The 15,571-nt window shown below is 34.0% G+C and overlaps 2 protein-coding genes across 2 annotated transcripts; one reads left to right on the top strand and one right to left on the bottom strand.

Annotated features, from left to right (window-relative positions):
- Positions 1-2,629: 2,629 nt before the first annotated feature.
- Positions 2,630-4,239, top strand: NECHADRAFT_56668 (uncharacterized protein; the record flags this gene model as incomplete). The annotated part of the gene is made up of 2 exons (XM_003039090.1): positions 2,630-3,083; positions 3,179-4,239. The coding sequence occupies 2 exons, from the start codon at positions 2,630-2,632 to the stop codon at positions 4,237-4,239; spliced, it is 1,515 nt and encodes a 504-aa protein (XP_003039136.1).
- Positions 4,240-4,652: 413 nt separating this feature from the next.
- NECHADRAFT_56667 (uncharacterized protein) lies at positions 4,653-6,925 on the bottom strand (the record flags this gene model as incomplete). The annotated part of the gene is made up of 6 exons (XM_003039089.1): positions 4,653-5,067; positions 5,124-5,365; positions 5,418-5,849; positions 5,905-6,203; positions 6,270-6,706; positions 6,801-6,925. Coding segments are annotated over 6 exons (1,950 nt in total), but the record flags the coding sequence as incomplete, so codon positions are not given.
- Positions 6,926-15,571: the final 8,646 nt, after the last annotated feature.

The raw sequence follows: 15,571 nt of genomic DNA, 5'->3' as shown, positions 1-15,571 counted from the left end.
CTATTATATATATATTAAGGAAAGATATTATATTATTAATTCTCTTTAAGGTATTCTTTATAATTATAATAAATATAATTAATTTATAATATTTCATAGTATTTAAGGTATCTTAGTTATATTTATTTATAATTATTATTTATAAAAAAGAGTATTTATTATATTTTTATGATATCTTATTTTTCTTTTATAGATATTATTAAAAACCTAGGTATATAATTAAGGTTTTTATAAATCTTAATATATTAATTTAGGGTTTATTAAATATATCTTAGGCTTAATAGTTTATTATTAAGAATTTAAGTAATTTCTTTATTATACTTTAAGTATTCTTAAATAAAAACTTACTTAAGATTAATTAATTTAATATCTTCTTATAATATTTAATTATATATATTTTATTATATAGATTATTACGTGGGGTAATTCTATTAATATATATATTATATAAGAAATTAATTTAATAATTACTAGGCTTATTTAATAAATTCTTTTTCTTAAGCTAAAGGTTTATATTATTCTTTTTATTAAATTATTATTTAGGGTTCTAGGTTATTAATATAAAGGTAATATCTTTATTACTCTTAAGGTAAAGGTTTATTAATATATCTATCTTAATTATTCTTTTAATATATTTAATTATAATAATAATTTATTTATTTTTATTATATTATAATAAATAATAAGATAATATAAGAGTAAAATTATTATTATTGTCCTTTTATATAACTTAATTAATTTATTACTCTTAAGGGGGTTTTTATTTTTTTTTAATTATAATAAGGGATAAATAATTATTTTTATAATATCCTTTTTTTTATAATTATAATAAATAATCTAAGATTTATCTTATTAAATATTTCTAATATCTATAAGTCTTAGCTAGGTATTAGAAGAGATATTTCTTTATTATCTTTAATTTTTATTATTATTATTTTTTTTTATCCCTATAAATTATTATATCGCTTAGGGTAATAAGGGTTAAATTAAGAAATATAGCTTTTATTTTTCTAGGTTATTTTCTCTTAATATTATTTATATTATTATTTATTAATCTTAATAGCTATAATAATATATTTATTAAGGTCTTTAAGGTAATTTACTTTATAAAGCTTATCTTTAATTTTATTTTTAAGTCTTTAATAATATAATTCTATAAGGGCTTTATTATTTTATTTAAGCTTAAATAAAAGCTAATAAAAAATTACTAAATAAGTAATATAGGATTTATTTTAAACTAAGCTATAAAGTTTAATTATAGCTTATTATTTCTTATTTATTATTTTAAAGACTTCTTTTAAAATAACCTTAAAATTAAATTAATTCGCAAAGATATTTATAATATTAAGATCTTAATTAATTTTATTATTTTTAAGATAATCTCTTTAAATAAATTTAAATTATATTTTTATAATTCTATAGAATAAGGGGGTAATAAAAAAAACCTTTTTTATATTATTATATATATATATAAGTATCTTATAGTTACTAAGAGGGTATTACGGCGTGAGAATAAGTCTTATAGCATAAGATTATTCTTTAAAGTATAAGATTACCTTTAGTTAGCTAGGATTAAAAGGTATTTTATAGGGAAGTTTTAGGTATATAATAGGGGCTATATTAGGCCGTAATATTAATCCCTGTGTGGTACTTCCTTAATATATATAAAAGAAGCGAGCGATACTTAAATCTCTTATAAAATGAAATATAATATATTTATTTTAATAAGAAATGAAATTTATTAAGTATAATTCTTTAATAAATTTAATTTAAATTAAAATAATTTATTTAAATAAAATAAGAAAAGTATTAAACTATTTTAAAAGCAATAATAATTAATACTAAATTAATATATATTAAAAACCCTTTTATAATAATAAAGCGTAAAACAAGAGCTATTTACTAATTTAAAAAGGTTAATATTAAGATATAAATATATATTATCTATTTATATAATATATCTAGTCTTTTTCTTTTTAGATTTATTATTAATATCGAAAACTATAGTTAGGTTAGGTAGCCAGCACGGGGAGACTTAAAGCATATCTTTGGTACCCTAGAAAGGGGTATTGGTGTTCAATTGTGGGCTTATCCTTCAATCTGTGTGAATTGCTTGTCCTCGTTATCCCTGAGGCTATTCCCTCTTTCCCTTCTGGGCCGCGACGTGGTCTTCCGGATTAGGACTAGCCCAGCCGGCCTGCCGGAGATCAGCCGGCGCCCGATCTCACGTGATCACCCTCAGAGCTATTGTACAGGATCCCATTCAACAATTGACTCTTATTTCATGGGGCCTGAGCCATGCAGATGTAACTACATGATGCAAAAACTCTACTTGCCTCTGTATTTGCGAATACTCCATCCGCTGTGTAAGCCAAAATGGCAAAGGTAGGTGGGGCGGTCTCCTCGGAGCCCGATAGATGAAGAGTGACGACTCCATGACCAAAGTCCGTTAAGTCCACTTTCATGCCTCCCAGCCATCCCCCGTCATACATGTCTTTTGGTTTAAAAGGTTTCCCTCGCCGCCCTTCATTCTGCCATCTCATTGCATTGGGATTCACTTTGACAACAGAACCAGCCTGATTCACCAAGGCAAATCATAACCCACCCCTGTGTCCTAATTTCAGCACTCATGGCCTCCCAGCAAGCTCCTTCCCAACTCGGGGCTGGCAGTGATACTCACTCACAGCCCTCGCGACTCCTCCTAAAGGGAGGAACGGTACTCTTGCACGACGCCAGTGACCATGTCAACGCCGTCAAGGCTGATGTGCTGATCGAAGGAAACAAGATTGCGAAGATTTCCGACTTCATCGCTGAATCCAGCGATATAAACACCATTGACTGTACCTCCAAGGTCATCTCGCCGGGTTTCATTGACACTCATCATCATATGTGGCAAACGCAACTCAAGGGCAGGCACGGCAACGAGGTTCTCCTGGAATACATGGCGTCCGGGAACCTTCAATCTTCCAACTACACTCGTGAGGACATATACTGGGGCCAGCTTGCGGGTTGTTTGGAGTCCATCAACGCTGGAACCACTACAGTGTTTGACCATTCACACATAAACTGCTTCCCCGAAGCTGGTATGTATCACACCACTGCCAATCCCTAGCGGCAGGCTCGAACACGGCTAACGACTCGATTTGCCTTCCAGCTCCAACGGCCATCTCTGCCACAGCCTCTTCTGGCATCCGAAGTGTCTATGGATATTGTCCCACTCCCCGGGTTGAGTCTTGGTCGCCCCTTACCCTGGCACCCGATGTCCTTGAACCTTGGGTCATGAATACGCTCGAGAGTCTCGCTTCACAAGCACCTTTTGGCCATGGTCGCGTGACACTTGGGTTCGCGTTTGATCAGTGGTTTCTGCCCGGCGAAGTTATCCAGGCCGTCTTCAGCAGAGCCAGAGCTGCCGGTGCCAGGCTGGCAACCACGCACGCAATTCGCAACGCTCAGATCAGCTTAGCTGATCCGGTCGAAAGGATCAAATCTCTTGGCCTTCTTGATTCCGATATTGTGTTGAGTCATTCCAATGGCCTCACCACGGAAAGCATCCGGGCAGTTGCGGACGCGGGTGCGCATATTAGCAGCACACCTTCTGCAGAAATGCAGATGGCAGCGGGTTACCCAGTTTGCCTCGATGAGACTCTACCTGGAGCTCAGAAGCAGTCCAGCATAGGTATCGACTGCCACAGCAATCAGGCTGCGAGCGTGGTCTATGAGATGAGGCTGGTTCTCCAAGCTTCGAGGGCTAGACAAAACCAGAAGATCGTTGAACAAGGCAAAGCTCCGAGGCATGTGTCGAAGACCGTGGAAGAAGCATTTAACCTCGGCACCATTCAGGGAGCTAGAGCGCTTGGGATGCAAGACCACATTGGAAGCATTGCAGAGGGCAAGTTGGCTGACTTGGTCATCTTTGATGGAAACAGCCCCGAGTTGCTTTGTGCCGTGGAACAAGATCCCGTGGCCGCCATTGTTCTACACAGTAGCATTGGTAGCGTGGAAACAGTCATTGTGGACGGCATCATTCGGAAACAGGACGGAAAGATCCCGGAGGTGGGTGTCGAAGAGCAGTTCAGGGAGCTTGCTGGCGACGACTCCCTCACTTGGAACCGGATCGCAGATGAGCTAAGGCAGTCAAGAAAGGGTCTGCTCAAACGCGAAGCCGAGAGCCAGGATCTGGATGAAGTCAAGAAAGGAGTTCTTCAGATTTTCTATGTAGACCAGTCTAAGCTAGTTTGATGCCATCTTTGGTATCAACCAAACCCCCCACTTCTCTAGCTTATCAAAAGGACACTTCAAGGGTTTTACGACACTGTCAACATTGAGATCATTACGAAGAGCTTGGTTCAATCCAGGTTCTACTGGACGCGTCTAAAGAAGTACCAAGCCTGGCTTTTCTTAATAGCGAGACGAGTTATCATAAATGTCTGATACGTTTAGGCATTCTCTAAGATCGGTTTGCCCTTAGAAGCGAGAACAAGGAGCTGGGGCTCTAGGTGTCCCCGTCTGGGGCACGTCAAGATTTCGTCAAACTACAAGGTCTAACACATCGTATCGGGATAAAGAAGCTTCTATAACGGAAAGGAAGTCACCCTCCATGTCCTCGAGGATCAGGTACATGTTCAACTTCTAAGCATGGCAATGATTACATTTTAGGAAGGATCTGTGGGAAATGGGAGCTGCAGAGAACCCAGGACTTGTTGAGGGCCAAAAAAACACTCATCCATCTCGGCATAGAGTAAAGCCCCTAGGTCCTCGCCTAAATCCATTGGGTTGTTTCCCAGAGATGTGAATGCTTCTCCTGCTTCAGCCTGCCAGTGATCAAGATCGTTAAATGGTGAATTATCTCGCTGCTGTTCCGATATAAGCTTGCTGAAGTAGAAACAAGCAACCCCGTACAAAGCTCGACTGATAAGGTGGAGCCTATTTGCCGCAGGAGATATGGTCGCTGAAGATCGCAATGACTCTGCAAAGCCATGAAGCATAAAAAGATCGTCGGTATTACATGTCTTGATGACATTTCCAAACAACACAATGAATGGAATGAAGGGCAACTGAAGAATCCTCCTAGAATACTGTTAAAAACAACGAGGCTCTCTGCTTCTGGCACTGCTTCGACTCACCAATGTAGATATATGGACCTGTAATGATCGTTCTCGGCAGTTAGCCGCATGCATTCTTCATGGGCCTGGAGGGTCTGTCTGGCATAGTTTACACAGTCCAAAGTAAAAGTAAAGGACTGATCTTGCAAAGTTTCGGCTCGGCATATCAAGGTTGCTGTGCAGTAATACGTGACTTTGTCAGAGAGTGCCAGGATTCTATCCAGGGTCGTTTCGGATGATTCAGGGGCGGTGGTGGCGAAAAGCTGGCCATGATTAGTAACAAATCACACTATGAGAAGGTCAATGGGTTCTTACGTAGGGGCTCTGCCGTCCAAGAGATTCCAGCTCGGCCATGAGCTCCTCCGAGTTTCTAGAGAGCGAGGTCTGTGGCCCCAGAAGCGCTGCCTTGCTATAGAGCCGCTCATATACTTTCCCCTGTATGTTGGCGTTTCCAACCCAGAAGGAAAACATGCCCGGCCAAGGGTCATGAAAAGGACGTTCGTTAAGCTGGCTGACAACTGTGATGTCACAATCACGAATCACCGAGGGCCGCCCCAGACGGAAGGAAAGAGCCCTCTCGATGATATATACGTGCCAAAACAACATGATCTTTATGATCCTCTCGTCCTCATCGCCTTCAGATACTATGGCATTATCATGCCATCCCATCGTCAGGCAGAGGTGGCTGGCTAGTCCCGCCAATCGCCATGCAAGCCAAGGCTTTGATGTTTCAATTGCATGTGATGCCTGTGGTACGTGTCAGTTGGAGCCAACGATAGTACTAAAAGCTTCGCAGACTTACGCCCATGACCAGTGCTTGGACACTTTCCATTCTGGCTGGTAAGAAAACCCCAATGTTGCTCAAAGCGGCCTCCAAGGCATGCCTGCAAAGACGGCTATGCTCAATGTACTTCTCATGGAATGGATCGGAGGCTGACGTGTGAAAGCTTTCTGTGAACAAGTAGTATAGACCGGATGTAGCTATGACAAAGTCATTGTCCGAATAGTCATCAATTGCGAAAAAGACTCTCCGACAAATGCTGATGAACCGATCCACGGACACGAAGCATCGTAATACAAGGAAGCTGACAGGAGGCTCTTCTAGAAATGTTCCACATTGTTAGCTAGAGTTCGCGTCGTCACATTAGAGTGTCGAAGCTGGCTCACCCTTGAATCTCCTCAACATGTCCACAATGGCACATGTGGGTGGCAGTGGCATCCTACGATAAGATGAGGACGACTGCATTTCTGGCGACGGCAATTCACTTGGATTTTGGCGTGTGCGGGACGGCCATTGCAGCGGTGCCGAGGCGGTGTTCAAATCGGCCGACAGAATATGCGCGCAAGCTTCCTTCAAGTCCACCACGCCCCTGACAAACGTTTGAGCCATGTCAGCGTGTGCCTGCAACGACGAAGAGCCCTCGGTGGCAACTGGGATATCATCTTGGTCGAAAACGGTTCCAGAGGATGAATGGGATGGTGCCAGCGGCATTGATACATTTGGCAAGGCGGCTTGTCCCCCCTGACCAGGCTTGACCCTAGATTCGAGTAGCAGGCTTTCGATGGTTTTCAATCGCTCCTCGATGGAGTCTATCTTTTGTTCACTATGGGAAGAGTCGGGTCAGCGAACCAACTCACTTCGATCAAGCCAAAGGCCAAACCTGGCTGTGACCTCAGTTGTGGATCAGGTACACATACTATTGCTCTGAGACGTGTATCCTTTGACGTGGCTCTTTCGGCTTCTGTCCAGCCCCGGTGAAGGTACAAGCCTGGCTAGAGAGGCGACAAGGGGAGCAAGGGGAGCCCCTATCACAACGAACCTGTTATCCGGTGGTGGCTCCGTTAGCAGCAACTCACAGCCATGATTAGACCTGAAATGCAACGCTTACTTTTCTGGCTCGACATGAGTCACACTATAGTGATGCGTTTGTTAGCCCTGGGATCAAATATCGACACGGAAGAGGTACTGACGGCAGTCACCCTTGATCCTTCCATCTTCTTTGAGGTGACAGAAGGGAGATAAGGGTAGGAATCAACTATGTAGAAATAATGTGAACAGGTGACAGTGTTTACAGGTGAGCGTTACGTTGCATATAAGAATCTGATTACTAAGTCCGCCATGTAGCCAATCAAAAGCTAGCCCAAGCTAGCCACCAGAGCCACACTTAGCCATAGTATCTCAAGCCTGTTGCAAGCTGTTGCAAGCTGCCTTTGAAGGCCGTTGTAAGCTGCTATTGCAGGTTGTTGCACGGAATCTGCCTGAAGTGCCTCAGCGCAATTGGCCCAGGGGCCTTCAGGGCATTCAAGGCCTATATTTCAGGGTCTTCAGGGCCTCAAGCGCAGTTGGGGCTTTGGGCTTAGTAACCTGCCTCTCATATGCACAGCCGGCTGTGCGCCGATCACGTGGTCTGATTTGCACAGACGGCTGCGCACGTAACGCCCGCCGTGCTTACATGGGCGCTGACAAATCTGTACCGGATCATGTGATCATATTCCCAGCTACCTTCTGATAGGTCCCAATACATGCACGACCGGTCGTGCAAATAAGACACGTGATATATCACACGGCTAGTCATGCAGATAAGATATGATTACTTAGCCCTGCCTTAATTGCGCTAAAGGCTCTAAGCATACTAAATTATAGGCCTAAATTGCACTAAAATAGAGGCTCTAAATACGCTAAAGTCAGGTAATAGCAGGCAGCTTTAAGTCTATTATAAAAGCAGCTCGCTTATAGCAGCTTGCAAAGGCAGCTTATAGTAACCTTTAGTAATAGCTTTAAGGTCCTGTGGCTAAGTGTGACTCTAGTGGCTAATAGAAGCTAGCTCTTAATTAGCTTATCTAGGGCTTAGTTATTAGATTCTTATCTATGTGACTGGCCATATGATATATCACGTGTCTTATTTATACGACCGGTCGTGTATGTATTTTATTAGAGAAACAGAACATACTAAACCACATAGCTAAAAAAGGAGAGATTGCCATATTGTTTCTTTAAGGTCTTTTTAAAAAAGGGATTTTATATACTTTCTTATAAGGCAAATATAATATAAAATAATAAGAGTAATTAATTAATTAATAGCAATAAAGATATAACCCTTAAAGGAGCCTAAAAGTCCTCTAGTTAAGGCCCTTAAAAGTAATAATAAAAGTAAGGCCTCATAGCCTCTGCCTCCTTTTCTATATATAAGAAATTACTTAATAGCCTAAAATAACTTAGCATACTTTTCCCCTAACTTAGTATAAGGACCCCCTTCTAATTAGTATCTAACTAATTAGGCTTAAAGCAACTTTATATATATGCTACCCTATACTTTCTAGCTATCCTTCTCCTATAGCACTTATATATAACCTATTTTAGATATTATTATATTTAATACTTTTTAGCCCACTTCTTACTCTTTGCCTATTAAAAGAGCTAATAAATATCTTTCTCTTCTATCTTAACTAATTAAAATTATTATAGGTTAATTAATAATATATATATTATAGCCTAATATAATCCCTATTATATGCTTAAAAACTTCCTTATAAAATATCTTTTAATATTAGCTAATTAGAGATAATCTTATACTTCGAGGATAAATCTTATATTATAAGACTTATTCTTATATTATAATACTTTCTTAATAACTATAAGATATTTATATATATATATTATATTTATTATATCTTAGATAAATATTTACCCCTTAAGCTATTAATAGATTTTAATTACCTTTAAGACCTTCTTAATTTATTATTAAAATATAACCCTTATTATATAATAATACTAAGATATTTTATTAATAATAAACCTAATATACCTAGTTTATTTCCTTAGAAAATACTAGATATTATATATTAATAGCTTTTTATTTAATATATTTCTATATTATATTATATAATATCTTTATTATTAAATAATATATCTTTTAATAAATAAACTACCTTATGTATTAGATCTTTTATTAGAGGATTATTATCTTATAATAAGATATTACTAAGTATTACTAAATTTATAGCTAAAATTTAATAACTTAGAGATATAATTAATTAACTTTAAGGATAGGTATAAAATTAACCTATAATACTCGCCTAATAATATTATAATAAAGATCTAAGTAAGATTTTTAAATTTTTAACCCCTAAATTATTTATAAACTAAGCTTATAATATTATATCTTTCTTTATTTAAATAAAAAGATATTTTAATATATTCCTATAATATATAAATATTATTTATTATACCTTAGATATATACTTAGCCCTTAAGCTATTAATAGATTTTAATTACCTTTAAGACTTTCTTAACCTATTATTAAGATATAATTCTCTTATTATATAATAACGCTATATAACGGTATAGTTAGATCTAAGGGATAAACCAGTTATATTAGGTTTATATTAATAGGGGATTATTAATATTATCTTAAATAAGATATAAGTTATATCTAGTAATATACTTAATAATATTAAGTATAACTAAGTTATATTAATAGCTAAGGTAATTACTATATAAGAAAGTATAATAAGTATATTTTATATACTTTGGCTTCTTTAAGCGAAGTTAATCGCGCATAGGCGCGATATTATTCTAAGACTAATATAATCTAAGAATAATATTAGTCCTTAGTATATTAATATTATTATAATTAATAATCTAAGACTTAGGATTTATAGGGACTATATAATATAGCCATAAGGGTTATAATATAATATCTCCCCTCTATTAGGTCTTATCCTTAAGACCTATATACCCTTATCTTCCTAATTTTATTTTTAATATATCTTAACTTAGACCTTTTATTATTATATCGCGCGATATCTAATTATATCTCTAAATAGTCTTCCTATAAGGATAGAGAAATTAATACATTTACCCTCTCTATTAAGTTTACTAACGATGAGTCTAATATACCTTATATTTATTACTTCTATTTAGGCAAGAAGTACCTAATATCTATAAATTTCGCTCGCTATAGTAAATATATTTATAATAAAAAGTCTTATAATAATACTTATATAATATTATCTTATAAGTCTAACCTTTTATATTCTTCTTATTATAATCTCTATTTTTAATAGTATCTTATAATTATTAACCTAATAAAATAAGAGAAGAAATTAGAAGTAAATAAGGGTAAAGCTAGTAATAATCTATTAAAGCTTTATAAGAAGATAGCTATGCTATAGTCTTACCTATTAGCTACTATAAGCTATTTATTGCGTATTTATAAGATCTAGGCCTAGGTAAAGGAGAAATATTTAGAGGCTACCTATTAGGGTCTCTAAGAGATAAAATAATAAGATAATATCTTATTTATATTAGATACTTATAAAAATATTATTATTTATGACCTTTAATTTAATTATATCCTTAATAATATTAATTAGGCGTCCCTTAGTCTAGGCGATAATTTTCTTAATACTTCGCCTTTATTTAATTTAAGTATTATTAATAGAAATTCTTTAAAAGGTATTACATACCCGTGAGGTACTCTAATAATTCTTATATATTTTTAGAGTCTAAGTAATCTTTTTATTTAATAAAATATATTATTTTATTATTAACTTTATCTATATTAAAGATAGCTTTTATAATATATTCTTCTAGTCTATTAATTTTAGTTTCTAGTTTATTATTAGTTTTAATTTAAATAGTATTTTATATTAATTTAAGTAATAAAATATAAAAGATTAAGTAGAGCTTAACCTTAGGTAATAAGTTTAATTTATAGTTATATTTTAAGATTTTTTATTTAATTTTATATAATTTAATATATTTAAAGTTAAGTTTCTTATTTTATTATTTTATTTTAATATTTTTATTATAAGGTAGACTATATCTCCTTCTAAGAAGATTAATCCTTTAATCCTTTTCTTATTAATATAATTTATTATCTTATTTCTAATAAACTTAAGTTCTATTTTTATTTCTTTATATAGATTTTTTAGCTAGTTATTAATAAGGATTACCTTAGGATTAATAATAATATCTCGTATTTATTAGTATATATCTAGTATAAATTTAAAATTAATATAGGCTAATATAATCTTTATGCTTTTATTTATAGCTATATTATAGGCTAGCTAGGCAGCTAATAGCTTTTTAACTTAATTAATTTATTTATAATTAATATAATATTAGAGATATTATTCTAGTATTTAATTTATATATTCTATTTATTTATTTATTTCCTTATAATATATAATAAAGAGTTTATAATTAATTCTTAGGTAACGTATATGATAAGCGAGCGTCGCATCCAAGCGAGCGTCGCACTTTTCCCTCTTACACCTAACCTTTCATTTGATCAATTGATTCTCAACCAAAAATCATGTCAGACTCAAATACTGAGGCTAGGACCCTCCTTGCCCTTCAGGCCCTTCAAAATAACCCAAGACTTAGCATCCGACGCGTTGCAAAGACTTATAGGGTCTCTGATCATAGGCTTCGTCGCCGCCAGCAGGGCATTCAATCCCGACGCGATACTATCCCGAATTCACGCCGACTATCTGATCTAGAGGAAGAGATCATAGTTCAGTTTATTCTTGACCTAGATTCACGAGGATTTCCCCCGCGACTGCGTATTGTTGAAGAAATGGCCAATCGATTACTCGCCGACCGCGACGCGTTACCCGTCGGCAAGCGCTGGGCTCATAACTTCGTCAGGCGACAGGAAAAGCTGAAGACGCGTTTTTTTCGTAAATACGACTACCAGAGGGCCAAGTGCGAAGATCCAGCCGTTATTCGCGATTGGTTTCGGCTCGTGGCGAACGTGATCGCGAAATACGGCATCCGATCAGATGATATCTATAACTTTGACGAGACTGGCTTCCTTATGGGTATGATTGCAAGCGGAATGGTCGTCACAGGTTCAGAAAGACGTGGACGACCAAAATCAGTGCAGCCTGGAAACCGGGAATGGATTACGGTGATTCAGGCGATCAATGCGGAAGGCTGGGCGGTCCAGCCGTTCATCATAGGTGCGGGCCAATATCACCTCGCCAACTGGTACCGAGATAGCAACCTCCCGGGCGATTGGGCAATTGCAACCTCCCAAAATGGCTGGACCGATAACGAGATAGGCTTTGAGTGGCTAAAGCACTTTGATCGGTGTACAGCCAAGCGATCAGTTGGTCGCTATCGTCTCTTGATCCTCGATGGGCATGAAAGTCACCACTCCGTCGACTTTGAGAGATATTGCGAGGAGAACCAGATCATTACGCTTTGTATGCCGCCTCATTCGTCTCATTTACTTCAGCCTCTCGACGTCGGGTACTTTAGCCTGCTAAAGAAGGCTTATGGTCGAGAAATAGAGCATCTGATCAGATGCTCTATAACCCACGTTTCAAAGACCGAGTTCTTCCCGGCCTTTTATGCCGCTTACCAAGCTACCATGACAGAACAAAACATCAGGTCATCTTTCAGAGGGGCCGGGCTTGTCCCTCTTGACCCAGAAAGTGTGGTCTTAAAGCTTGATGTGCAGCTACGGACCCCAACACCGGTTGAGGAGGAGGCCGGGCCCTTGACCCCTTGGGCTTCAAAGACCCCAAAGACAGTGCTTGAGGCCGGGTCTCAGTCTGAATACCTTGAGAGACGAATCAGAAGGCATCAAAGTAGCTCCCCAGAGTCAATTTTAGGAGCTCTTAAGTCTCTAACTAAGGGAACATTGGGTATGTTGCATGAGAATGCCCTTTTGAAGGCTGAGGTGCAGGATCTTCGACAGGCGAATGAGATACTAAGCCGGCGCCGTAGAGCAAAAAGAACACGGCTACAGAAGAGAGGGGTACTAACAGTGGAGGAAGCACGGCAAGCAATTGATCAGATGGATGTGGATGCGCAGGTAGTTGCGGAATCGTCGAGAAGTGGTGGTCGAGGAAGGTCGGTCGGACCGGGCGTTCGGCGCTGTGGAATATGCAGTAAACCCGGGCATAATGCAAGAACGTGTCAGGTAGTGATTAAGACGTCTGGGGAGGAGTATAGCGAGTAGTTTCAATTGATCAATTGATTTGTTGCGTTTTTATAATGGCTTTTATTTTATAGGTGCTGAAAAGTGCGACGCTCGCTTGGATGCGACGCTCGCTTATCATATACGTTATCCTTTAGGGGTAAAATATAATAATTATCCTTTAGTTTAGATTTTTCTAGTATTAAGGTTAGGCCTCTAGCTAATAGTATTTACTTAGCTATTTTTTAATTCTTTAATATAGATAATAATATAATTAAATTCTAAGAGGTATTTAGTATATTATAATTATTATTTATTAAGTTCTTAGGTTATTACAAAGTAAGAAATATTCTTATAATCTATATATACTTTAATTTAATATTAATTTCCTAAGAGATAATATTTAAACTCCTTAAAGATATTAATAATTATAAGGAATTCTTTATTATAGATAAGGTAATTAAGTTTTATTCTATGTAGCTTATAAGAATAAAATATAATTAGGTATAATTATTTTTTATTATCTTATTATTTAATCTAAGCGCCTAGGGTAAAGTCTAAGATATTTATTTTAAGTTTAATTTATTAAGATAGGTTAAATATCTTAAGTATTAGCTTATTTAAGATAAATTCTTTAATTTTATTAAAGGTATTTTTAGCTTTATTTCTAAATATAAAGATCTTATTTTTTTTTATAAGTTTTATTAATAATATAGCTATTTTCTTAAATACTTTAAGAAACTTATAGTAATAATTAATAAATCTAAGGAAGGCTTATATTTCTTTAATATTAATTAGCTCTTTTTAATCTTTAATTACTAAGATTTTCTTAGGGTCTATATATATCTTATTATAAGAGATAATATATCTAAGAAATTCTATTTCTAAAGTATAGAATTTATTTTTTTTAAGTTTTATTAATAAGTTAGTATTTTATAATATTTATAATACCTTATAGATATACTTTATATATTCTTTTTTTATCTTAGAGAAGATAAAAATATTATCTAAGTAATATATAATAAATATATCTAGATATTCTTATAATATATTATTAATTATTTATTAGAATATAGCGGGTATATTAATAAGTCTAAAAGGCATAATAAGATACTTAAATAGTCTATACTTAATATAAAAAGTAGTTTTTTATTTATATCTTTCTTTAATTTAGATAAGGTTATAAGCTCCTTTAAGGTTAAATATAATAAAATATTTTATTTTAAAAAGTTAATCCTTTAACTTACTAATAAGAAGTAATAATATATAATCCTTAATTATAATAATATTAAGTATTTTAAAATTAATATATAATTAGAGCTTTTTATTTTTCTTTAGAATAAATATAATAAAATATCTAATAAATAATTTATTTTCCCTAATATATCTTTTCTATATTATATCTTTAATATATTTCTTTAATACTAAGAGTTATATTTTATTAAGTAAGTAAAGTTTATTAAAGCTAGGTTACTTCTTATTAATAAACTTAATTTCTAGGTTATATAAGGTATATTCTAATAGACTTATCTTAAGTTCTTCTACGAAGAGTCTCTTATAAATCTTATATTTTTATAATATATTCTTAAATTATTCCTCTTTTAAGCTATTCTTTTTTAGTTTCTTAAGGTCTTTTTTAAATATATAGAACTATTATATAATTTATATAATTATTCTTTATTATTATTATTTCTATTTATTATAATATTTATATTTTATCCCTATAAGTAGAGAGATATTTTATATTTATTTCTTTTTACTTTCTTTATTATTAATAAAAATTTAAGATCTTTAATCTAAGTTATTATTTAATATAAAGGATATCTTAATATTATAAGAGAGTATTTAATTAATTCTCTAATTAAAATATAGGTTAAAGTATTATAACTATAGGTACCTAAGTATAAGATTATAGCTCTAATTTAATATAATATTAAATAAGATTCCTTAGTTCTTTCTTTTAATAAAAACCTTAAGGTAATTAATCTTATAATTAATAACTCTATTATTATAATTAAAAGGTATTCCCTTAAGGTTATATATTATATAGGATTTATATTTATGCCTCTATAATAACTTAAGCTTATTTATTATTATTAGGTTAAAGTAGTTTTACTTAGGTTTATTATTTATTAAAATATTTAATTATTATCCCTTAATTTATATTTTTAGTTCTAGGTATTATTACTTATATCCTATATTTATAAAATAAAGGGCTTTTTAGGGTAATTTATTCCCTTATTTATTTATTTATTACCTTATATTAGATAGGATATTTAGTTTTTTAATTTATTAAGGGCATAGCTAAAGTAATTATATTTATATTTATTATTAATATATACCTTATAGTTATAATTATCTTATTTATATAGCTATTCTTAGTAGGCTTATTCTATAATCTAGCTATTATCGGGGTAATTATTATAATTTCTTTCTTTTATAGGGTAGACCTTATTAAGGTTATTATATCTAATATAATTAGCATAGTCTTATAGGATCTAATCTATTAATCCTTAATTTTTTCTAAGGTATAAT

The sequence above is a fragment of the Fusarium vanettenii genome (genome assembly GCF_000151355.1).
Source record: "Fusarium vanettenii 77-13-4 unplaced genomic scaffold NECHAsca_176_unmapped, whole genome shotgun sequence".
Taxonomy (NCBI): domain Eukaryota; kingdom Fungi; phylum Ascomycota; class Sordariomycetes; order Hypocreales; family Nectriaceae; genus Fusarium; species Fusarium vanettenii.
The sequence above is the reverse complement of the archived record's forward strand: the minus strand, read 5'-3'. Positions and strand labels throughout refer to the sequence as shown.